The sequence below is a fragment of the Salmo salar genome, chromosome 21 (genome assembly GCF_965601325.2).
Source record: "Salmo salar chromosome 21, fSalSal1, whole genome shotgun sequence".
NCBI classification, from domain to species: domain Eukaryota; kingdom Metazoa; phylum Chordata; class Actinopteri; order Salmoniformes; family Salmonidae; genus Salmo; species Salmo salar.
Window position 1 is genome coordinate 33,391,882 of NC_138311.1, and position 26,635 is coordinate 33,418,516.

At 45.2% G+C, this 26,635-nt stretch overlaps 1 protein-coding gene across 4 annotated transcripts in view; it reads left to right on the forward strand.

Moving 5' to 3' along the window:
* Positions 1-17,420: 17,420 nt before the first annotated feature.
* The window catches only part of LOC106582213 (E3 SUMO-protein ligase RanBP2), a 35,329-nt gene continuing 26,114 nt past the window's right edge, over positions 17,421-26,635 (forward strand). For all 4 annotated transcript variants that reach the window (XM_045704683.2, XM_082967104.1, XM_082967102.1 and 1 more), the window contains exons 1-10: positions 17,421-17,632; positions 18,215-18,282; positions 18,392-18,503; positions 19,500-19,652; positions 19,983-20,213; positions 20,298-20,440; positions 20,599-20,794; positions 20,887-21,187; positions 21,268-21,449; positions 22,470-22,648. In XM_045704683.2, coding sequence (XP_045560639.2) covers positions 17,561-17,632; positions 18,215-18,282; positions 18,392-18,503; positions 19,500-19,652; positions 19,983-20,213; positions 20,298-20,440; positions 20,599-20,794; positions 20,887-21,187; positions 21,268-21,449; positions 22,470-22,648 — 1,637 coding nt within the window. In that variant the 5' untranslated portion in view covers positions 17,421-17,560. The remainder of the gene's footprint in view (positions 17,633-18,214; positions 18,283-18,391; positions 18,504-19,499; positions 19,653-19,982; positions 20,214-20,297; positions 20,441-20,598; positions 20,795-20,886; positions 21,188-21,267; positions 21,450-22,469; positions 22,649-26,635) is intronic.

Sequence of the window (26,635 nt, forward strand, 5' to 3'; positions counted from 1 at the left end):
CTCCCAGGAATGTCATAAATGATGGATAATTAGCTTCCCTACAGAAAAGACACTGCCTCTGTTGTGACATGTAGCAATATTGATGTTACTCATATTGATGTTACACAGGAAATGGAAACCAAGTGTTACTTACCGTCATCATGCACTGGATGTGCTGGTTGACAACATGCATTGTAAAGTTTGCTTAAGGATCGGACCCTTTTTTTCAATTTTCACCTAAAATGACATACCCATATCTAACTGCCTATAGCTCAGGACCTGAAGCAAGGATATGCTTATTCTTGATAACATTTGAAAGGAAACACTAATTTCACAAAATGTGAAATAAATGCAGGAGACTAACACATTAGATCTAGTAAAAGATAATACAAAGGAAAAAAAATGTTTTCTTTGTTGTTTTTTTCCCATCACCTTTGAAATGCAAGAGAAAGGCCATTATACCACTTAGGAGTCTAGGCACAATTTAGATTTTGGCCACTAGATGGCAGCAGTGTATGTGCAAAGTTTTAGACTGATCCAATGAACCATTGTATTGCTATTGAAAATGTATCAAGTCTGCCCAAATGTGCCGAATTGGTCAATTGATACATTTATGTACATAAAAAAATTATATGGTAATAAAAAATGTAGGTTTACCCACTCATAAATGATGGATAATTAGCTCCCCTACAGAAAAGACACTAACCTTCACACATCTAGATCAGGGGCAGCAGGGGTTCAAACTGTAGAACCCAGCTCCTACATTTGAATATAAAAAGTATTTTAACAAACAAAACTATGCTACATTTTATCTCTGGGACCCTCAGGATGACAAATCAGAGCAAGATTTCTGAATGTAAGTACATTATGATAGTGTAATGTTAGCTAGCTAGCTACATAGTTGTCTTTGCATCAAGGATAAAGGTGTAGGTGTAGCTTTGAGAAACTAACTTTGAGAAACTAACAAGGTTAGCTAGCCAGCTGTATTCGTTCGTTCATTCGCGCTGTTTTCCAAACGGCGTCAACACCACAACCACTGCTAGTTAGCCAACTTTACCAACTAGCAGTACTGTAGAAACTAAATACATTACAACGGAACGATTTGATTAGTGCAATGTTAGCTAGCTACATAGTTGTCTCTGTATCAAAGATAAAATATAAAGGTAAACGCAGCCACTGCTAGCTAGCCAACTCTACAGCTAGCAGTACTGTATCATTTTTAGTCAATAAGATTTTTGCAACGTAAGCTTAACTTTCTGAACTTTCGAGTTGTGTAGTCCCCTTGTGTAGCTAGCAGGACTGACTTTGTGTTAGCTAGCCAACGTTTAATTACTTCTGCGTTATGAAAGGAACTAGACACGGACACGTATGATCCATTGGTAGTTTGTTGTAACCAAGTATTGGTGCTAACTGTGTGTTATTGGATGCTAGCATGCTAGTTAGCTATGGCGTCATAGGACACGGTGCACTGGGTGGGTTTCACGGAAGAATACTGTACCAAGTTATCTAGCTGAATAAACTAAGTTTGAGCCTATTCCTGGAAACATTGAACCACTGTAGTTTACATCAATTATAATTTCTAAAGTGGAAGTTGGAAAAGTTATATTTGAGTGTTTCAGTGAATGGTTAGTGAGGGAGGCCCTGCGCTCTCGCTTCCCCAGTTGTTTAGTTAATTTTCATTCCAATATCCTTTGCATTAGCGTAGCCTCTCCTGTAGCCTGTCAACTATGTGTCTGTCTATCCCTGTTCTCTCCTCTCTGCACAGGCCACACAAACGCTTCACACCGCATGGCCGCTGCCACTCTAACCTGGTGGTCCCAGCGCGCATGACCCACGTGGAGTTCCAGGTCTCCGGCAGCCTCTGGAACTGCCGGTCTGCGGCCAACAAGGCAGAGTTCATCTCAGCCTATGCTACCCTCCAGTCCCTCGACTTCTTGGCGCTGACGGAAACATGGATTACCACAGAAAACACTGCTACTCCTACTGCTCTCTCCTCGTCTGACCACGTGTTCTCGCATACCCTGAGAGCATCTGGTCAGCGGGGTGGTGGCACTGGAATCCTCATCTCTCCCAAGTGGACATTCTCTGTTTCTCCCCTGACCCATCTGTCTATCTCCTCCTTTGAATTCCATGCTGTCACAGTCACTAGCCCATTCAAGCTTAACATCCTTATCATTTATCGCCCTCCAGGTTCCCTTGGAGAGTTCATCAATGAGCTTGACGCCTTGATAAGTTGCTTTCCTGAGGATGGCTCACCCCTCACAATTCTGGGTGACTTTAACCTCCCTACGTCTACCTTTGACTCATTTCTCTCAGCCTCCTTCTTTCCACTCCTCTCCTCTTTTGACCTCACCCTCTCACCGTCCCCCCCTACTCACAAGGCAGGCAATACGCTTGACCTCATCTTTACTGGATGCTGTTCTACTAATCTCACTGCAACTCCCCTCCAAGTCTCCGACCACTACCTTGTATCCTATTCCCTCTGGCTCTCCTCCAACACTACTCACTCTGCCCCTACTCAGATGGTACTGCGCCGTCGCAACCTTCGCTCTCTCTCTCCTGCTACTCTCTCCTCTTCCATCCTATCATCTCTTCCCTCTGCTCAAGCCTTCTCCAACCAATCTCCTGATTCTGCCTCCTCAACCCTCCTCTCCTCCCTTTCTGCATCCTTTGAATCTCTATGTCCCCTATCCCCCCGGCCGGCTCGGTCCTCCCCTCCTGCTCCGTGGCTTGACGACTCACTGCGAGCTCACAGAACAGGGCTCCGGGCAGCCAAGCGGAAATGGAGGAAAACTAGCCTCCCTGCGGACCTGGCATCTTTTCACTCCCTCCTCTCCACATTTTCTTCCTCTGTTTCTGCTGCTAAAGCCACTTTCTACCACTCTAAATTCCAAGCATCTGCCTCTAACCCTAGGAAGCTCTTTGCCACCTTCTCCTCCCTCCTGAATCCTCCTCCCCCCCGCCCCTCCTCCCTCTCTGCGGATGACTTTGTCAACCATTTTGAAAAGAAGGTTGACGACATCCGATCCTCGTTTGTTAAGTCAAACGACACCGCTGGTCCTGCTCACATTGCCCTACCCTATGCTTTGACCTCTTTCTCCCATCTCTCTCCAGATGAAATCTTGCGACTTGTGACATCCGGCCGCCCAACAACCTGCCCGCTTGACCCTATCCCCTCCTCTCTTCTCCAGACCATTTCCGGAGACCTTCTACCTTACCTCGCCTCGCTCATCAACTCATCCTTGACCGCTGGCTACGTCCCTTCCGTCTTCAAGAGAGCGAGAGTTGCACCCCTCCTCAAAAAACCTACACTCGATCCCTCCGATGTCAACAACTACAGACCAGTATCCCTTCTTTCTTTTCTCTCCAAAACTCTTGAGCGTGCCGTCCTTGGCCAGCTCTCTTGCTATCGCTCTCAGAATGACCTTCTTGATCCAAATCAGTCAGGTTTCAAGACTGGTCATTCAACTGAGACTGCTCTTCTCTGTGTCACGGAGGCTTTCCGCACTGCTAAAGCTAACTCTCTCTCCTCTGCTCTCATCCTTCTAGACCTATCTGCTGCCTTTGACACTGTGAACCATCCGATCCTCCTCTCCACCCTCTCCGAGTTGGGCATCTCCGGCGCGGCTCACTCTTGGATTGCGTCCTACCTGACAGGTCGCTCCTACCAGGTGGCGTGGCGGGAATCCGTCTCCGCACCACGTGCTCTCACCACTGGTGTCCCCCACGGCTCAGTTCTAGGCCCTCTCCTATTCTCGCTATACACAAAGTCACTTGGCTCTGTCATATCCTCACATGGTCTCTCCTATCATTGCTACGCAGACGACACACAATTAATCTTCTCCTTTCCCACTTCTGATAACCAGGTGGCGAATCGCATCTCTGCATGTCTGGCAGACATATCAGTGTGGATGACGGATCACCACCTCAAGCTGAACCTCGGCAAGACGGAGCTGCTCTTCCTCCCGGGGAAGGACTGCCCGTTCCATGATCTCGCCATCACGGTTGAGAACTCCATTGTGTCCTCCTTAGAGTGCTAAGAGCCTTGGCGTGACCCTGGACAACACCCTGTCGTTCTCCGCTAACATCAAGGCGGTGACCCGATCCTGTAGGTTCATGCTCTACAACATTCGCAGAGTACGACCCTGCCTCACACAGGAAGCGGCGCAGGTCCTAATCCAGGCACTTGTCATCTCCCGTCTGGATTACTGCAACTCGCTGTTGGCGGGGCTCCCTGCCTGTGCCATTAAACCCCTACAACTCATCCAGAACGCCGCAGCCCGTCTGGTGTTCAACCTTCCCAAGTTCTCTCACATCACCCCGCTCCTCCGCACACTCCACTGGCTTCCAGTTGAAGCTCGCATCTGCTACAAGACCATGGTGCTTGCCTACGGAGCTGTGAGGGGAACGGCACCTCCGTAACTTCAGGCTCTGATCAGTCCCTACACCCAAAGAAGGGCACTGCGTTCATCCAGCTCTGGTCTGCTCGCCTCCCTACCTCTGCGGAAGCACAGTTCCCGCTCAGCCCAGTCAAAACTGTTCGCTGCTCTGGCACCCCAATGGTGGAACAAGCTCCCTCACAACGCCAGGACAGCGGAGTCAATCACCACCTTCCGGAGACACCTGAAACCCCACCTCTTTAAGGAATACCTGGGATAGGATTAAGTAATCCTTCTAACCCTCCCCCCCTACCCTCCCCCCTCTAAAAAGATATAGATGTACTATTGTAAAGTGGTTGTTCCACTGGATATCATAAGGTGAATGCACCAATTTGTAAGTCGCTCTGGATAAGAGCGTCTGCTAAATGACGTAAATGTAAATGTAAATGTATTATTTACCTTCAGAGGTGACTGTATCAAACCAGTTGCCGTGATAAAAGGTTTTTGTTGTTGTGCACTCTCCTCAAACAATAGCATGGTATTTTTTCAATGTAATAGCTACTGTAAATTGGACAGTGCAGTTAGATTAACAAGAATTTGAGCTTTCTGCCCATATAAGACATCTCTATGTCCTGGGAAATGTTCTAATCACATTAGCTCAACCGTCCCTCGGACACCGATCCTGTAGAGTTTAACTATATAGCTTTGTCTGTCGTGACTACAACACAAAGCATATTGAAACACCCACCAATATCCAGAAACTTTGCACAGCTTTGAAGAGGAGTGAGACAACATTCTATAGGCCACAATCAACAGCCTGATCAACTCTATGCGAAGGAGATGTGTTGCGCTGCATGAGGCAAACGGTGGTCACACCAGACACTGAATCATTTTCTGATCCATGCCGTTACCTTTTTGTGACCAACAGATGCATATCTGTATTCAAAACCATGCGAAATCCAAAGATTAGGGCCTAATGAATTCATTTCAATTGACTGATTTCCTTATTTGAACTGTAACTCAGTAAAATCTTTGAAATTGTTACATGTGTTTATATTTTTGTTCAGTGTAGTATTTTTATTCAATATATTGATATGGGGCCATATAGCTGAACCAGCCTTTGGCTATACATTTAGACTCTGTTTAGACAGTTCTGATCTTTTTTCTCAGTAATTTGTCTTTAGACGGATCCGATCAGCTCTGAAAAAGAGCTGACAGGAAAAGATCTGATGTGATTGGTCAAAAGACCAATTAGTGCATAGCTGACTTAAATTGTAAATATAGCAAAAATGAGTTGCCTGGTAATGTGCATGTATCTTTCTTGGAATGTTCTCAAACCATTACTGTCCATGATACCGGTAAGGAGGGTAATGTGGCACGGACTCCACATTTGGACCATTGGGGTGATGCAAAAGGCCGCCCTCCAGATTGCAAGACATTATTCTGAAATACTTATGCATGGGGTATGCCATTTTGATTACCAGTTACATCGTTTTTTACATTTTTGCACCAAATAAAAATTGTTGAAGCAATAATAGGACCAAAGCGTAGTTTACATTGTTTAAGGGATATATCAGTGAAGACCACCTCGTCCAGGGCAATAGGATAAACAATATCTTTCTATAGAAGAGAGAATCATGTCTAAACCAATTTACGATGGGACGAAATGCTAGTGCCTGAAAATACAAATTTAAAGTTTGGTACGGATAGTCCTCCTACGTTTTTCACTATTTGTAAATGTATCAATTTTATCCGGGATCATTTACCTTGCCATATACATTTTGAAACAGCACTTATCCCAATAGCCAGAAGGGGGAGCCATGGGAAGCATTGAACTACAGACATTTAGCCGTGGCAAAATATTCATTTTGAAAATAGATATCCGGCCAGTTAAAGCAACAGCGATATTATTCCAATTATTGAGGTCGGGTTGAATTGGTTTGAGTGTTCTAGCAATGGTTTTATCTAAAGAAGGAAATACAGTTGAAGTCGGAAGTTAACATACACCTTAGCCAAATACATTTAAACTCAGTTTTTCACAATTCCTGACATTTAATCAGAGTAAAAATTCCCCGTCTTAAGTCAGTTAGGATAATCACTTTATTTTAAGAATGTGAAATGTCAGAATAATAGTAGAGAAAATGATTTACTTCAGCTTTTATTTCTTTCATCACATTCCCAGTGGGTCAGAAGTTTACATACACTCAATTAGTATTTGGTAGCATTGCCTTTAAATTGTTTACCTTGGGTCAAACGCGTCGGGTAGCCTTCCACAAGCGTCCCACAATAAATTGGGTGAATTTTGGCCTATTCCACCTGACAGAGCTGGTGTAACTGAGTCAGGTTTGTAGGCCTCCTTGGTCGCACACACTTTTTCAGTTCTGCCCACAAATGTTCTATAGGATTGAGGTCAGGGCTTTGGAAGTATGCTTGGGGTCATTGTCCATTTGGAAGACCCATTTGCGACTAAGCTTTAACTTCCTGGCTGATGTCTTGAGATGTAGCTTCGATATATCCACATAATTTGCCATCCTCATGATGCAATCTATTTTGTGAAGTACACTAGTCCCTCCTTCAACAAAGCACCCCCACAACATGATGCTGCCACCCCCGTGCTTCACAGTTGGGATGGTGTTTTTCCGCTTGCAAGCCTCCCCCTTTTTCCTCCAAACATAACGATGGTCATAGTGGCCAAACAGTTCTATTTTTGTTTCATCAGACCAGAGGACATTTCTCCAAAAAGTACGATCTTAGTCCCCATGTGCAGTTGCAAACCGTAGTCTGGCTTTTTTATGACAGTTTTGGAGCAGTGGCTTCTTCCTTGCTGAGCGGCCTTTCAGGTTATGTTGATATAGGACTTGTTTTACTGTGGATATAGATACTTTTGTATCTGTTTCCTCCAGCATCTTCACATGGTCCTTTGCTGTTGTTCTGGGATTGATTTGCACTTTTCGCACCAATGTACGTTCATCACTAGGAGACAGAACGCGTCTCCTTCCTGAGCAGTATGATGGCTGCATGGTACCATGGTGTTTACACTTGCATACTATTGTTTGTACAGATGAACGTGGTACCTTCAGGCATTTGGAAATTGCTCCCAAGGATGAACCAGACTTGTGGAGGTCTACAATTTTTTTCTGAGGTCTTGGCTGAGTTTGAAGGTAGGCCTTGAAATACATCCACAGGTACACCTCCAATTGTCTCAAATTATGTCAATTAGCCTATCAGAAGCTTCTAAAGCCATGACATAATTTCCTGAAATTTTCCAAGCTGTTTAAAGGCACAGTCAACTTAGTGTACGTAAACTTCTGACCCACTGGAATTGCGATACAGTGAAATATAAGTGAAATAATCTGTCTGTAAACAATTGTTGGAAAAATTACTTGTGTCATGCACAAAGCAGATGTCCTAACCAACTTGCCAAAACTATAGTTTGTTAACAAGAAATGTGTGGAGTGGTTGAAAAACAAGTTTTAATGAATCCAACCTAAGTGTATGTAAACTTCCGACTTCAACTGTATATCTACTCCCAAATATTTAAAATGGGAAACTATTGGGATTACATAAGTAGAGATGGAGTCCTCCCTCGAGGTATTGAGAGGCAGTAGGGCTGATTTGGTTGTATTAAGTTTATAATTTGAGATGAAGCTGAATTTATCTATTTACTTCAATGTGTTTGGGAGCGATTGAGGTACGTTGTCTAAATATAGCAGTGTTGTAGTGAATCCGGTCTCGAGACCACATATTGAGTGTCTAGGTATTGTCTTAGTGTCAGATACATTTGTTCTCAGACTTGACTGCATATCGGACAGTGAGGACTCGTAATTTCTTACCGAGACCAGTGGAGTAGAAAATTCATAATTCTCATATTGTCACGACTACTGACGAGGGTGGTTCCTCTCCCTGTTCGGGTGGCGCTCGGCGGTCGTCGTCACCGGCCTACTAGCTGCCATCGATTCCCTTTTCATTTTTCTGTTAGTTATGTCTTTATTAGTTGCACCTGTGTTCTATTAGGTAATTAGTGGTGTTATTTAAGCCCGCCTCTCCACCTGTTCTGTGTGCGGGCTTGTTACGTGTTTTCACTGTGTTTGTGTAGTGAATCGTGTTGTTGGACTTTGGGTTTTGGTTCGCCCTTTTGTGTTTGGGCATATTTTCTCTTTTGTGGTACTTATTAAATATATTGTACCAAACATTTTTCTGCCTCCTGCGCCTGACTCCACACCCACGACGTCCAAGCGTTACACATATTCCTTTCAGTCAGCCACAAAACAGCTTCGTCAGGTCAAATGTATACACTCCGTTCTTGAAGCATTTATATCTTGACAGCATTTATATACAGTACCAGTCAAGAGTATGGACACACCGACTCATTCATGGGTTTTTCTTTATTTGTACTATTTTCTACAATGTAGAATAATAGTGAAGACATTAAAACTACGAAATAACACATATGAAATCATGTAGTAACCAAAAAAGTATTAAAGAAATCCAAAAATATTTTATATTTCAGATTCTTCAAAGTAGCCACCCTTTGCCTTGATGACAGCTTTGCACCCTCTTGGCATTCATACCTCTCTCAACCAGCTTCGTGAGGTAGGCACATGGAATGCATTTCAATTAACAGGTGTTCCTTGTTAAAAGTTAATTTGTGGAATTTCTTTACTTCTTAATGTTTTTTAACCAATCAGTTGTGTTGTGACAAGGTAGGGTTGGTATACAAAAAGGGTTGGTATAGGGTTAGTATAGGGTTGGTATACAAAAAGCCAAGTTAACAAACAGATCACCGACCATTTCGAATCCCACCATACCTTCTCCACTATGCAATCTGGTTTCCGAGCTGGTCACGGGTGCACCTCAGCCACGCTCAAGGTCCTAAACGACCGCCATCGATAAAAGACAATACTGTGCAGCCGTATTCATTGACCTGGCCAAGGCCTTCGACTCTGTCAATCACCACATTCTTATCGGCAGACTCAACAGCCTTGGTTTCTCAAATGACTGCCTCGCCTGGTTCACCAACTACTTCTCAGACAGAGTTCAGTGTGTCAAATCGGAGGGCCTGTTGTCCGGACCTCTGGTAGTCTCTATGGGGGTGCCACAGGGTTCAATTCTTGGGCCAACTCATTTCTCTGTATACATCAATGATGTCGCTCTTGCTGCTGGTGAGTCTCTGATCCACCTCTACGCAGATGACACCATTCTGTATACTTCTGGCACCTCTTTGGACACTGTGTTAACTTCCCTGGGCAAGGTGGGACAGTCAACAGCCAGTGGAATCGCGTGGCGCGAAATACAAATACCTCAAACATGCTATAACTTCAATTTCTCAAACATATGACTATTTTACACCATTTTAAAGACAAGACTCGTTAATCTAACCACATTGTCTGATTTTAAAAAGGCTTTACAGCGAAAGCAAAACATTAGATTATGTCAGGAGAGTACCCTGCCAAAAGTAATCACACAGCCATTTTCATATATGTCACAAAAATCAAAACCACAGCTAAATGCAGCACTAACCTTTGATGATCTTCATCAGATGACACTCCTAGGACATTATGTTATACAATACATGCATGTTTTGTTCAATCAAGTTCATATTCATATCAAAAACCAGCTTTTTACATTAGCATGTGATATTCAGAACTAGCATACCCACCGCAAACTTCTGGTGAATTTACTAAATTACTCATGATTAACGTTCACAAAATACATAACAATTACTTTAAGAATTACAGATACAGAACTCCTTTATGCAATCGCGGTGTCAGATTTTAAAATAGCTTTTTGGCGAAAGCACATTTTGCAATATTCTGAGTACATAGCCCGGCCATCACGGCTAGCTATTTTGACACCCACCAAGTTTGGCCCTCACCAAACTCAGAATTACTATTAGAAAAATTGGATTACCTTTGCTGTTCTTCGTCAGAATGCACTCCCAGGACTTCTACTTCAACAACAAATGTTGTTTTGGTTCCAAATAATCTATAGTTATGTTCAAATACCTCAGTTTTGTTCGTGCGTTCAGGTCACTATCTAAAGGGTGACGCGCGAGCGCATTTCGTGACAAATAAATTCCAAATATTCCATTACCGTACTTCGAAGCATGTCAAACGCTGTTTAAAATCAAATTTTATGCTATTTTTCTCGTAAAATAGTGATAATATTCCAACCGGGCAACGTTGTGTTCATTCAAAGGCTGAAAGAAAAAAAAATAGAATTCTCCAGTGTCACTGTTCCCAGGCTGACCACTCACAAATTCTCCTGCTGTTCTTTGCCCAGAGACAGCAGACACCCCATTACAATTTCTAGCGCCTTCTGAGAGCCAATGGAAGCCTTAGAAAATGTCATGTTACAGCAGAGTTGCTGTATTTTCGATAGAGATGCAACTGAAGGACAACAAATTGTTAGACAGTGTCACGTCCTGACCAGTATAAGGGTTAATTGTTATTGTAGTTTGGTCAGGACGTGGCAGAGGGTATTTGTTTTATGTGGTTCGGGGTGGTGGTTTTTGTAGAAGGGCATTTGATTTATGTATTCCGGGGTTTTTTGGGCACTGTGTCATATTCATGTATTTCTATGTTTTGTCTAGTAAATCTGTTTCTATGTTTAGTTAATTGGGGTTGGGACTCTCAATTGAAGGCAGGTGTTGTCTCTTTGCCTTTGATTGAGAGTCCTATATATTAGGGTGTGTTTTGGTTTGTATTTTGTGGGAGATTGTTTCTTGTTTTGCCTGTTTCTTGTTTAGCGTGAGTAAGCCTTTCAAGACTGTTTCGTTGATCGTGAGTTCGTTCTTTTGTTATTTTGGTGTTCACTTCGTTATTTTAATAAATGTAAAGATGAGCATCCACATTCCTGCTGCATTTTGGTCCTCCTTTCCCAACGACATCCGTGACAGAATCTCCCACCACAAACGGACCAAGCAGCAGAGGAAGGAGCAACAGGTGGACTGGAAGGAGCAGAGGGAATTCGAGTTGGACCAACGAGAGAAATGGACATGGGAACAGGTTATGGCCGGAGAGGGCCCATGGAAAAAGTGGAGCAAAGACCGGGAACGCTACCGAGGAACACGACTGGCGATTAAGCCCGAGAGGCAGCCCCAATCATTTGTTTTTGGGGGGGGGGGCATATGGGTAGTTTGGCGGGGCAAGTTTGGAGCCCCAGGCCAAATCCCCGTACCTTTTCTGGGAAGCCAGTTAATGGACAGGTCTTGTGCTTCGGGGTAATGGGTACTATGGCAAGGCCAAGTATTTTTAGGCCGGTACGCGCTATACCAGCACCCCGCATTTACCAGGGGGTAGTGGGCATCCAGCCAGAAAAGGCGATGCCAAGTTTGAGCTCGAGATCGCCAGTAAGCCTCCACGGTCCAATACATCCTGTTCCCGCTCCACGCACTAGCCTGGAGGTGCGGTTTCCCAGTCTGGCACGTCCAGTACCAGCACCACGCACCAGGCTTCCAGTGCGTCAGCCCAGTCCGACTCGTCCTGTTCCCGCTCCCCGCACTAGCCTGGAGGTGCGTGTTCCCAGGCTGATACCCCCAGTACCAGCACCACGCACCAAGCTTCCAGTGCGTCAGCCCAGTCCGACTCGTCCTGTTCCCGCTCCCCGCACTAGCCTGGAGGTGCGTGTTCCCAGGCTGATAACCCCAGTACCAGCACCACGCACCAGGCTTCCAGTGCGTCGGCTCAGTCAGGAGTCGCCAGAGCTGCCCGCCAGTCAAGAGTCACCAGAGCTGCCCGCCAGTCAAGAGTCGCCAGAGCTGCCCGCCAGTCAAGAGTCGCCAGAGCTGCCCGCCAGTCAAGAGTCGCCAGAGCTGCCCGCCAGTCAAGAGTCGCCAGAGCTGCCCGCCAGTCAAGAGTCGCCAGAGCTGCCCGCCAGTCAAGAGTCGCCAGAGCTGCCCGCCAGTCAAGAGTCGCCAGAGCTGCCCGCCAGTCAAGAGTCGCCAGAGCTGCCCGCCAGTCAAGAGTCGCAGAGCCGCCCGCCAGTCAAGAGTCGCCAGAGCCGCCCACTTGTCAGGAGCCGCCAGAGCGGTCCGACTGCCCGGAGATGCCAGAGCCGCCCACTAGTCAGGAGCCGCCAGAGCGGTCCGTCTGCCCAGAGATGCCAGAGCGGCCAGTCTGCCCGGAGATGCCAGAGCGGCCCGACTGCCCGGAGCTGCCAGAGCGGCCCGACTGCCCGGAGCTGCCAGAGCGGCCCGACTGCCCGGAGCTGCCAGAGCGGCCCGACTGCCCGGAGCTGCCAGAGCAGCGGCCCGACTGCCCGGAGCTGCCAGAGCGGCCGACTGCCGGAGCGGCCCGACTGCCCGGAGCTGCCGGAGCGGCCCGACTGCCCGGAGCTGCCGGAGCGGCCCGACTGCCCGGAGCTGCCGGAGCGGCCCGACAGCCCGGAGCTGCCGAGAGCGGCCCGACAGCCCGGAGCTGCCGGAGCGGCCCGACTGCCCGGAGCTGCCGGAGCGGCCCGACTGCCCGGAGCTGCCGGAGCGGCCCGACTGCCCGGATCAGCCGGAGCGGCCCGACTGCCCGGATCAGCCGGAGCGGCCCGACTGCCCGGATCAGCCGGAGCGGCCCGACTGCCCGGATCAGCCGGAGCGGCCCGTATGCCAGGATCAGCCAGAGCGGCCCGTATGCCAGGATCAGCCAGAGTGGCCCGTCTGCCCAGAGTCGGCCGATGACCCGAAACCAAGGGAGTCTAGCAACAACCTGGAACTGAGTAAGCCTGACAATATAGGACTAATAATAATGAACTGTCTAATGATTGAGTCTGCCTACAGTGTGGAAAGGAGGAGGTCAGCTTACGATCCAGAACGAGGGATGTCTGCCTACGGCCCGAGGCTGATCGGGTCGGTCTGCATTTTGGAGGACAGTAGGCCGGAGCCTGAACCACCACCTGCATAGGTGAGTTGGGGAGGGGGGGTGTAGCACAAGTACCGTCGGTGACGGCAGCCACCCTCCCTTCCCTCCCTTTAGTTTAGGGGGAATTTTTGTTGTTGTTTTGGGTCTGGTTTATTTAGGAGGTGCGTCCAGGGTCTGCACCTTTAGGGGGGGGGTACTGTCACGTCCTGACCAGTATAAGGGTTAATTGTTATTGTAGTTTGGTCAGGACGTGGCAGAGGGTATTTGTTTTATGTCGTTCGGGGTGGTGGTTTTTGTAGAAGGGCATTTGATTTATGTATTCCGGGGTTTTTTGGGCACTGTGTCATATTCATGTATTTCTATGTTTTGTCTAGTAAATCTGTTTCTATGTTTAGTTAATTGGGGTTGGGACTCTCAATTGAAGGCAGGTGTTGTCTCTTTGCCTTTGATTGAGAGTCCTATATATTAGGGTGTGTTTTGGTTTGTATTTTGTGGGAGATTGTTTCTTGTTTTGCCTGTTTCTTGTTTAGCGTGAGTAAGCCTTTCAAGACTGTTTCGTTGATCGTGAGTTCGTTCTTTTGTTATTTTGGTGTTCACTTCGTTATTTTAATAAACGTAAAGATGAGCATCCACATTCCTGCTGCATTTTGGTCCTCCTTTCCCAACGACAACCGTGACAGACAGGGCACTTCCTATATGGAATCTTCTCAGGTTTTGGCCTGCCATATGAGTTCTGTTATACTCACAGACACCATTCAAACAGTTTTAGAAACTTTAGAGTGTTTTCTATCAAAATCTATTAATTATATGCATATTCTCATTTCTCGGCAATTTAAATCGGGTACGTTTTTTATCCGGCCGTGCAAATACTGCCCCCTAGCCCCAACAGGTTAACAACCATCCAGACGAGCTTCAATGCCATTCAACTCTCCTCCCGTGGCCTCCAACTGCTCTTAAATACAAGTAAAACTAAATGCATGCTCTTCAACCGATCGCTGCCTGCACCTGCCTGCCCGTCCAGCATCACTACTCTGGACGGTTCTGACTTAGAATATGTGGACAACTACAAATACCTAGGTGTCTGGTTAGACTGTAAGCTCTCCTTCCAGACTCACATCAAACATCTCCAATCCAAAGTTAAATCTAGAATTGGCTTCCTATTTCGCAACAAAGCATCTTCCACTCATGCTGCCAAACATACCCCCGTAAAACTGACCATCCTACCGATCCTCGACTTCGGCGATGTCATTTACAAAATAGCCTCCAATACCTTACTCAATAAACTGGATGCAGTCTATCGCAGTGCCATCCGTTTTGTCACCAAGCTCACCGGTCACCATAGCAGCACCCACCTGTAGCACACGCTCCAGCAGGTATATCTCTCTGGTCACCCCCAAAGCCAATTCCTCCTTTGGCCGCTTCTCCTTCCAGTTCTCTGCTGCCAATGACTGGAACGAACTGCAAAAATCTCTGAAGCTGGAGTCTCCCCTCACTAGCTTTAAGCACAAGCTGTCAGAGCAGCTCACAGATCACTGCACCTGTACATAGCCCATCTATAATTTAGCCCATCCAACTACCTCTTCCCCTACTGTATTCATTTATTTATTTATTTTGCTCCTTTGCACCCCATTATTTATATTTCTACTTTGCACTTTCTTCCACTGCAAATCTACCATTCCAGTGTTTTACTTGCTATATTGGATTTACTTTGCCACCATGGCCTTTTTTGCCTTTACCTCCCTCATCTCATCTCATTTGCTCACATTGTATATAGACTTATTTTTCTACTGTATTATTGACTGTATGTTTGTTTTACTCCATGTGTAACTCTGTGTTGTTGTATGTGTCAAACTGCTTTGCTTTATCTTGGCCAGGTCGCAATTGTAAATGAGAACTTGTTCTCAACTTGCCTACCTGGTTAAATAAAGGTGAAATAAAAATAAATAAAAAAATAAAACATTTACAAAATAGCCTCCAACACTCTACTCAGCATATTGGATGCAGTCTATCACAGTGCCTTCCGTTTTGTCACCAAAGCCCCATATACTACCCACCACTGCGACCTGTACGCTCTTGTTGGCTGGCCCTCGCTTCATATTCGTCGCCAAACCCACTGGCTCCAGGCCATCTACAAGTCTCTGCTATATAAAGCCCTGCCTTATCTCAGCTCACTAGTCACCATTACAGCACCCACCCGTAGCACGCGCTCCAGCAGGTATATCTCTCTGGCCACCCCCAAAGCCAATTCTTCCTTTGACCGCCGTTCCTTCAAGTTCTCAGCTGCCAATGACTGGAACGAACTGCAAAAATCACTGAAGCTGGAGACTCATATCTCCCTCACTAGCTTTAAGCACAAGCTGTCAGAGCAGCTCATAGATCACTGCACCTGTACATAGCCTACCTGTAATTAGCCCATCCAACTACCTCATCCCCATACTTTTATTTATTTTGCTCCTTTGCACCCAAGTATCTCTACTTGTACATTCATCTCCTGCACATCTATCACTCCAGTGTTTAATTGCTATATTGTAATTATTTCGCCACTATGGCCTATTTATTGCCTTTCCTCCGTTATCCTACCTGATTTGCACACACTGTATATAGACTTTTTCTATATTATTATTGACTGAATGTTTGTTTATTCCATGTGTAACTCTGTGTTGTTGTTTGTGTTGCAGTTGTAAATGAGAACTTGTTCTCAACTAGCTTACCTGGTTAAATAAAAGTAAGAAAATAAATAAATAAAAAACACTGTTTCCCATGCTTGTTCATTGAACCATAAACAATTAATGAACATGCACCTGTGGAACGGTCGTTAAGACACTAACAGTTTACAGACGGTAGGCAATTAAGGTCAGAGTTATGAAAACTAAGGATACTAAAGAGGCCTTTCTACTGACTCTGAAAAACACCAAAAGAAAGATGCCTAGGGTCTCTTCTCATCTGCGTGAACGTGCCTTAGGCATGCTGCAAGGAGGCATGAGGACTGCAAATATGGCCAGGGCAATAAATTGCAATGTCCGTACTGTGAGACACCTAAAAGAGCCCTACAGGGAGACAGGACGGACAGCTGATTGTCCTCGCAGTGGCAGACCACGAGTAACAACACCTGTACAGGATCGGTACATCCAACAATTACACCTGCGGGACAGGTACAGAATGGCAACAACAACTGCCCGAGTTACACCAGGAACACACAATCCCTCCATCAGTGCTCAGACTGTCCGCAATAGGCTGAGAGAGGCTGGACTGAGGGCTTGTAGGCCTGTTGTAAGGCAGGTCCTCACCAGACATCACCGGCAACAACGTCGCCTATGGGCACAAACCCACCGTCGCTGGACCAGACAGGACCGGCAAAAAGAGCTCTTCACTAACGAGTCGCGGTTTTGTCTCACCAGGGGTGATGGTCGGATTTGCGTTTATCGTCGAAGGAATGAACGTTACACCGAGGCCTGTACTCTGGAGCGGGATCGATTTGGAGGTGGAGGGTCCGTCATGGTCTGGGGCGGTGTGTCACAGCATCATCGGACTGAACTTGTTGTCATTGCAGGCAATCTCAACGCTGTGCATTACAGGGAAGACATCCTCCTCACTCATGTGGTACCCTTCCTGCAGGCTCATCCTGACATGACCCTCCATCATGACAATGCCACCAGCCATACTGCTCGTTCTGTGCGTGATTTCCTGCAAGACAGGAATGTCAGTGTTCTGCCATGGCCAGCGAAGAGCCCGGATCTTAATCCCATTGAGCACATCTGGGACCTGTTGGATCGGAGGGTGAGGGCTAGGGCCATTCCCCCCAGAAATGTCCGGGAACTTGCAGGTGTCTTGGTGGAAGAGTGGGGTAACATCTCACAGCAAGAACTGGCACATCTGGTGCAGTCCATGAGGAGGAGATGCACTGCAGTACTTAATGCAGCTGGTGGCCACACCAGATACTGACTGTTACTTTTGACCCCTTTGTTCAGGGAAACATTATTCCATTTCTGTTAGTCACATGTCTGTGGAACTTGTTCACTTTATGTCTCAGTTGTTGAATCTTGTTATGGTCATACATGTTAAGTTTTCTGAAAATAAACGCAGTTCACAGTGAGAGGACGTTTCTTTTTTTTGCTGAGTGTATGTGCGTTAAACCTGATTTTCAACACGTATGGGCTAAGTATCGACCAATCACACGTCATGGTTCACCTACGTTTTGTACCACGTGACGTCCTCGCGGCAGAAGCGGGGAGAAAGTGCTGATTAGCTAAGCAGTGGGGGTAATAATTACGATTCCTGCTTTTTCGGATGAGTTTTGTCACTCTATGCAATTTTAGTTTTGAATTATAAGAAAATACGCTTTACACAGCCATGCGGCGAAATAAGGCCGAAGTGGACGAATATATTTATTCAGTAGAGAGTTCTTCTCCTTCACTCAAAGAGGTGAGTCAAACCCGGCTTTTCAGCCTGCGTATACTACCTAGCTAGCTAGGCTAACTGCTACTGCCATCTTGGCCTGGCAATTAGCTACACCTAGCTGGTAGTTATTACAGCTAATAGTACATTAAGCATTGAACGTAGCTATCAATATTATTAATAGACTAAGTTTGAAACAATAAGTAGCTAACGGATCATTTTGTCTAACTATTGTGCCTAACTAAAATGGGAGCTGGGACATCTCAAGTTAATCCATTGCAAGGAACACTTCTTCGTTCAAAATGCGGGCAGCAGGGCTGGCTAGCTTTTGAAACCTGTCCATCAGCTTGCTTTATGCCGGCTAACTAGTTAACGTTATGGCTGTGTCACTCTTCCTACGATTCGTTGGAAAACAGCCATCATTACCTTTCTTACATGATTTGTACATGGCTAACAATTTATATTTAATGGATCCAGCTAGCTAACTAGCTACCCATTTTAGCTAACGAAAAATGTATGTAATCTGTAACGTTAGCTAGTTAGCGATCTAGTTGTTATAACAAAGAGTGTAACCTTACTTTAAATTAGGCCTATGTGATCTTTCCGCAGAAACCAATTAAAGGATTTTTGTTTGCTAAATTATACTTCGAGGCTAAAGAGTATGAACTTGCTAAAAGGTAAGCCCTGAACACAACCAACGCAGACATTGTTGACATTGAAGTGGGTAATGATGCCGTTTTTGTGTGTATTGTGGTTCTATTCTGAATGCCTGGTCCCCTCTGTTAGACATGTATCAGCATATCTGAAGGTGTCGGAAAGAGATCCCAAAGCACACAAGTTCCTGGGCACACTTTATGAGAGGGAAGGAGATATCAACAAGGCCATAGGATGTTACAAGGTAAGATCCTTCTCAGTTGCTCAATTACATACTACTGCTATAGTATCTTATTACCCTGTCCTTTAGGCTTTGGCAGTCATCCAGTTTGATATGATTGATTTGTTTTTGAAGAAACAACTATGCCAGTTGTGTATGCAATTAGTGCTGGGGAATAAATGTAATGTTTTAGCGTGATATTCCAAATGCCTGTTTTGCAAGCTTTTTTTAAAAATCTCGTTTTTATGAGTGTTTATGTCCGCTTGTTCTCATGTTTTTTTGGTCTTGGCTCCTTCTGTGCTGTGTGCACCTTCCCATTTTAAACCAGGGATCTGTATATAATGACAACATGCTCATGTCTCTTCCCTAACAGTGGGAGTCATTGTCCCAAAGGAGGGAAGGCAGTGTAGGTCCAAAATAAGCCCATAGAAAACACAATGAGCTTATTTTGGACAGATTTTGGCGAGAGTGAAACCTCTCGCTTTGCCTCTTTCTCTCTGTTTACACACACCAAGCCCCTGCCACTCACAACAACAAATATGAGAGATCACTTCTTCCTCTCTGACAAGCGGTTTGGTCCAACAGAAACAGTCATATGGACACTGAAACAGAGACATTCTTTTACTGTAATAGAGAAGTTAACATTTCTAATGATACCCTTTTTATGTCTCAACTCCTCAAATTGCTCAACTTCTCAAATTGCTCAACTTCTCAAATTGCTCACAGAACAGACACTACTAAAACAGAAGTATTAATGAACATTCATTCTGGAAAATGAATGCTGTTTGTCGTGCATGGCATTGCAATACTGCTAGCAGCATTTTAGCCAAAGACTATTATACTAACTATCTAGTCTATGTTTTAGAAATGTACAATAAGCATAGAACACAATTATATAAGAAATTGGCAACTCATTCTGATGCAGTTTTATTCCATACCGCCCAGCCCTATATGCAATGGAGGATCACAGCTATCTGACGATGCTTTCTGGTCTTTAATTGTATGTGTGTGTCCGTCCAGCGCTCTGTGGACCTGAACCCAGCCCAGAGGGACCTGGTTTTGAAGGTGGCTGAGCTGCTGGTCAGTAAGACCGAGAGAGACAGCAGAGCAGAGTTCTGGGTGGAGAAAGCTGCCAAGCTGCTGCCTGGACACCCTGCTGTCTTCAACCTCAAGGTAAGAGCTCTAACACAGTATTGATTTCCTGTATTAAAATTATTTTTTGATTGTTTAAAATGGTTTGCCTAACCTAAAATAGTGGGTCAAGGCTAAAGACTGACTGCATTGTGGCTGGAGGATTGTTTACAAACTGTGGCACTGGGTTGACCCATGATCACTACCCGCACCCCCTCGCCAGGAGTGCCTGTTGAGTTGGCAGCTGTTTAATGCATATGCCCTCCTCACTCTCTCTCCCCTTAGGAGCAGTTGTTTAGCAGCAGATGGGCACGGGGGCTAGAAACAGCTGTTTTTAAAATCCTTACTTTACTTAACTAACTCTCCCTCTAGGAGCACCTACTGAATCAACAGGGCCAGCGGGGATGGAACCAGTTGTTTGACCTACTGCAGGCAGAGCTGGCTGTGAGGCCTGGCGATGCCCATATCAACATCAAGCTGGTTCAGTTGTTCTCCTCCGATGGCAGGCTGGAGGAGGCTGTCAAACACTGTCTGGCCACAGAGAAGAGAGGCCTGCTTAGATCCAGCTTGGGCTGGTACTCTACTGTAGTACACACTCTACAGGTCAGCAGGATGCTCACAAAATACAATTATGTTCTTATGGAATTACATGTACGATGGTAAAGTGGTGAATTGTGTGTTTCTCAGGAATCCCTAGCCCAGCCAAGTGTTTCGTCCAATGAGAAGATGAGTCAACATCAGCAGAGAGAGCTACTTTTGGCCCACTGCAGCCTGCTGAGACTGACTCTGCAAGGGAAAGGACTGCAGCCTAGCATCCAGGCCCTCTGGAGGTGTTTGTCACATCCAGGCTAGGCAGGGACATGTGAATGCTGTACTACTCTACCAACAGAGCTCCTTCATTAGAGCACCACTCTGTAGAGTCCTATTAGATTGTAGCACTGTGTGTGTGTGTGAGTATTTAACCCCATTTCTCTCTCTCTCTGTGTAGTTTTGACTGTGCGATGCAGGGCCTGAAGAAGGCAGAGGGCAGTGTAACAGATGATCTCTCTGGGGTCTATGTGGAGATGAGGGGACATCTGTACCTGCATGCTGGCACTCTGCTGCTGAAGATGGCTCAGGAGAGAGAACAGCAGTGGCGGGCTGTCATTGATCTGGCTGCTCTCTGCTATCTACTGGCCTACCAGGTAACACACACACAAGCTAGAGGCTTTGTAGCAAATAATTGTCCCCGTCTATCCAACTTCTTATTTTCATTCTTCCTACTTGTCATATTTAGGTCCCCAGGCCGAGGAGCAAGGTGTCTAAAGGGGACCAGTCTCCTCCTCAGCCTCTGGAGCTGCTGGCCAGTGACAGAAAGAGCCAGGCTGGACACATGCTGCTCAACCTCAAGCCCGAGACGCACACCTTTGTCAGAGAGGTGGTGGAGGCGTTTGGGAACCGTAGTGGTCAGGGAGCTTTGTTTGAGCTTTTGTTTGGGCCTCTGGCTCCGGCCGGGACTTCCTTCATTGGCAACGATGACATCCGCACCATCAACACACAGGCTCCAGAGATATCTGACCTCACCAAATGGGATAACGGTATGATGCGTGTGTGTGGCTCTACACAACAGGAGCCCAGCTGATCTCACACATAAGATCTCTAACATTTTTGTCTCCAGGCTCCATCCAGCTCCATGGTGGGGACCTCCAGCAGCTGTGTTGGCTGGGCCTCCAATGGTCTCTCTTGGCCCAGAGGCCTGCTCTGAGGGACTGGCTCAAACAGCTGTTCCCCAGGCTCAACCTGGAGACCTCCAAACTGGACACCAATACACCAGAGTCCATCTGCCTGCTAGACCTGGAGGTGGGCGTTGTCGGCGTGGCTCTACAGTATCTAGTGCTGAGCGATTTTAGTGCACTTTGGGGTTGTTTCGGTTAGATTATTACAAAATAATTATACATTTCGATTTCGGGTTCAATTATTTTTAACATTAAATGCACTGGTGCATTATAAATGCATTATGTGAGTTGAATTCAGTATCACAGAATAAAACAATTTATAAAAGTCCCATGATGGTAGTGACTGCCCATGTCTGCTTATCACTTATTAACCATCATTTATTCACATTACTTTAATCAAATATTTCAGTTGTGTATATTACGTTTGTTTTATTTGATTACTTTATTATCAAGACATCTCATCTCTAGAGCTGATGTCTGACAAAATCACTATTTTTAGTAGTTCTTCGAAGTAAATAAGGCATACTTTTATGACTGCTGAATACCAACAATGAATCACTTAGATCATGTATTTTCAGGTACTCCCTCATGAAGAAACTGCTCTCTTGGAGTTACTTCTTGATCGCGCATTCTTCTTTTCCTTACGTAGCAGGCGTAAAAGAAAGACTGACAACTAGCTGCACGATGGATTATGGTTATTGTAGTTAATTATCATGTTTTCTGCACTAAACTATGTAGAACATTGGCCTGTTGGAAACTACAACTCCCTACTACATTGCATATTTCGGGCTAGATTTGATTTATCTCTAGAGAAACTGCAGCGCAATGTGCGTATTGAGCTCAGGAAAAAAACGGAACGAAATGGAATTCAAATAATTGAACGACGTCGGTCAATTAGTTGTTTAAAAACAGGAAAATAACAAATATTGGTTATTCACTCAGCACTAACAATATCTAAGCTGTTCAGTTACGGCCTTATAACAATCCTAATACTGTCCTTCGTATCATATCAGTGATGGTTTCCTTTTGCTTAATTTTTTATTCATACAACGACCTGTAATGCACTAAGAACTAATACAATGAACGTGTTTGTGTTCTTCTTCTAACAATACACTGGGGTGATTCCCTCCTCTCTCCTGTCTAGGTGTTCCTGTGTGGGGTGGTGTGGTGCAGTCACACCCAGCTCCAGGAAAGGGCCAAGCTCAGTTCTACTGGTCAACACGAGCCCCGCTGCCTGCCCCTGCCCCTCCTCCACCTCCTCTTCACAGACAGACAGAGGGACTGGTGGGATGCAGTCTACAGGCTCATACACAAACGAGCTGCGTGAGTCGCGATGGGTTATAATCTCTGTAGTTATGTGATAGTTGTCTGAAATCAAGTGTTTTACTACATTTTACATTATAGTAATTTAGCAGACACACTTTTCCAGAGTGACTTACAGTAGTGAGTGCATATATTTTCAGCTTTTTTTTTTTTTTCATACTGCCATGCTCTACCAACTGAGCCACACGGGACTACACAAACAAGCTCTGTAAACGTTACCCAGGCACCCCCCTTCCCTACCTCCTTCCTTCACTTGAACTGATCACTGATATATGTCGGTAACACTTTACTTGACACCCAGCGTCATATCACTGTCATGACATATACAGTACCAGTCAAAAGTTTGAACACACCTACTCATTCAAGGGTTTTTAATTTTTTTCTATGTTGTAGGTTAATAGCGAAGACATCAAAACTATGAAGTAACACATATGGAATCATGTAGTAACAAAAAAAGTGGTTTGAGATTTTTCAAAGTTGCCACCCTTTGCCTTGATTACAGCTTTGTACTCTCTTGGCATTCTCTCAACCAGCTTCACCTGGAATGCTTTTCCAACAGTCTTGAAGGAGTTTCACATATGCTGAGCACTTGTTGGCCGCTTTTCCTTCACTCTGCGATCCAACTCATCCCACATCATCTCAATTGGGTTGAGGTTGAGTAATTGTGGAGGCAAGGTCATCTGATGCAGCACCCCATCACTCTCCTTGGTCAAATAGCCCTTACACAGCCTGGAGGTATGTTGGGTCATTGTCCTGTTGAAAAACAAATGATAGTCCCACCCAATAAGTGCAAACCAGATGGGATGGCATATCGCTGCAGGATGCTGTGGTAGCCATGCTGGTTAAGTGTGCCTTGAATTCTAAATAAATCACTGACCGTGTCACCAGCACTATCACACCACCACCTCCATGCTTCACAGCGGGAACCACACATGCGGATATCATCCATTCACCTACTCTGCGTCACAAAGACATGGCAGTTGGAACCAAAAATCTCATATTTGAACTCATCTGACCAAAGAACAGATTTCCACCAGTCTAATGTCCATTGCTCGTGTTTCTTGACCCAAGCAAGTCTCTTCTTCTTACTGGTGTCCTTTAGTAGTGGTTTCTTTGCAGAAATTGACCATGAAGGCCTGATTTACACTGTCTCCTCTTAACAGTTGATGTTGAGATGTCTGTTACTTGAATTGAAGCATTTATTTGGGCTGCAATTTCTGAGGCTGCTAACTCTAATGAACTTATCCTCTGCAGCAGAAGTAACTCTGGGTCATCCTTTCCTGTGTCGGTCCTTATGAGAGCTTGTTTCATCATAGCGCTTGACGGTTTTTGCGACTGCACTTGAAGAAACATTCAAAGTTGTTGACATTTTCCAGATTGACTGACCTTCATGTCTTAAAGTAATGATGGACTGTTTCTCTTTGCTTATTTCTTGTCATAATATGGACTTGGTCTTTTACCAAATAGGGCTGTCTTCTGTATACCACCCCTACCTTGTCACAACACAACTGATTGGTTAAAAAGCATGAAGAAGGAAAGAAATTCCACAAATTAACTTTTAACAAGGCACACCTGTTAATTGAAATGAATTCCAAGTGACTACCTCATGGAGCTGTTTGAGAGAATGGCAAGAGTGTGCAATGCTGTCATCAAGGCAAAGAGTGGCTACTTTGAAGAATCTGAAATCTAAAATATATTTTGAATTGTTTACCACTGTGTTCCATACAGTGAGGGGGAAAAAGTATTTGATCCCCTGCTGATTTTGTACGTTTGCCCACTGACAAAGAAATGATCGTCTATAATTTTAATGGTAGGTTTTTGAACAATGATAGACAGAATAACAACAAAAAAATCCTGAAAAACGCATGTCAAAAATGTTACAAATTGATTTGCATTTTAATGAGGGAAATAAGTATTTTACCCCTCTGCAAAACATGACTTAGTACTTGGTGGCAAAACCCTTGTTGGCAATCAGAGGTCAGACGTTTCTTGTTGTTGGCTACCAGGTTTACACACATCTCAGGAGGGATTTTGTCCCACTCCTCTTTGCAGATCTTCTCCAAGTCATTAAGGTTACGAGGCTGACTTTTGGCAACTCGAACCAGCTCCCTCCACAGATTGTCTATGGGATTAAGGTCTGGAGACTGGTTAGGCCACTCCAGGACCTTAATGTGCTTCTTCTTGAGCCACTCCTTTGTTGCCTTGGCTGTGTGTTTTGGGTCATTGTCATACTGGAATACCCATCCACGACCCATTTTCAATGCCCTGGCTGAGGGAAGGAGGTTCTCACCCAAGATTTGACGGTACATGGCCCCGTCCATCGTCCCTTTGATGCGGTGAAGTTGTCCTGTCCCCTTAACAGAAAAACACCCCCAAAGCATAATGTATCCACCTTCATAGTTGACGGTGGAGATGATGTTCTTGGCGTCATAGGCAGCATTCCTCCTCCTCCAAACACGTTGAGTTGATGCCAAAGAGCTCCATTTTGGTCTCCTCTGACCACAACACTTTCACCCAGTTGTCCTCTGAATCATTCAGATGTTCATTGGCAAACTTCAGACGGGCATGTATATGTGCTTTCTTGAGCAGGGGGACCTTGCGGAAGCTGCAGGATTTCAGTCCTTCACGGCGTAGTGTGTTACCAATTGGTTTCTTGGTGACTATGGTCCCAGCTGCCTTGAGATCATTGACAAGATCCTCCCGTGTAGTTCTGGGCTGATTCCTCACCGTTCTCATGATCATTGCAACTCCACGAGGTGAGATCTTGCATGGAGCCCCAGGGCGAGGGAGATCAACATTTATTTTGTGTTTCTTCCATTTGCGAATAATCACACCAACTGTTGTCACCTTCTCACCTGCTTGACGATGGTCTTGTAGCCCATTCCAGCCTTGTGTAGGTCTACAATCTTGTCCCTGACATCCTTGGAGAGCTCTTTGGTCTTGGCCATGGTGGAGAGTTTGGAATCTGATTGATTGCTTCTGTGAACAGGTGTCTTTTATACAGGTACCGAGCTGAGATTAGGAGCACTCCTTTTAAGAGTGTGCTCCTAATCTCAGCTCGTTACCTGTATAAAACACCTGGGAGCTAGAAATGTTTCTCATTGAGAGGGGGTCAAATACTTATTTCCCTCATTAAAATGCAAATCATTTTATAACATTTTTGAGATGCGTTTTTCTGGATTGTTTTATTGTTATTCTGTCTCTCACTGTTCAAATAAACCTACCATTAAAATTATAGACTGATCATTTCTTTGTCAGTGGGCAAACGTACAAAATCAGCAGGGGATCAAATACTTTTTCCCCTCACTGTATGTGTTATTTTATAGTTTTTTTGTCTTCACTATTATTCTACAATATAGAAAATAGTCAAAATAAAGAAAAACCCTTGAATAAGGAGGTGTCCAAACGTTTGACTGGTACTATATATCTCTCTGTCCTGAACAAAAATAGAAGCGCAACATGTAAAGTGTTGGTTTCATAAGCTGAAATTAAAGATCCCCGAAATCGTATTTCTCTCCAATTTTGTACAATAATCTGTTTACATCCCTGTTAGTGAGCATTTCTCCTTTGCCAAGATAATCAATCCACCTGAAGGGTGTGGCATATCAAGAAGCTGATTAAACAGCATGATCATTACGCAGGTGCACCTTCTGCTGTGGAAAATAAAAGGCCACTCAAAAATGTGCAGTTTGGTCACACAACACAATGTCACAGATGTCTCAAGTTTTGATGGCGCATGCAATTGGCATGCTGACTGCAGGAATTTCCACCAGAGTTGTTGCCAGAGAATTTAATGTTCATTTCTCTACCGTAAGTCACCTCCAACGTTGTTTTAGAGAACGTCTAAACGATCTCACTACTGCAGACTACGTGTAACCACGCCAGCCCAGGCCCTCCACATCCGGCTTCTTCACTTCTGAGACCAGTCACCCAGACAGCTGATGAAACTGAGTTTTTCTGTCTGTAATAAAGCCCTTTTGTGGGGGA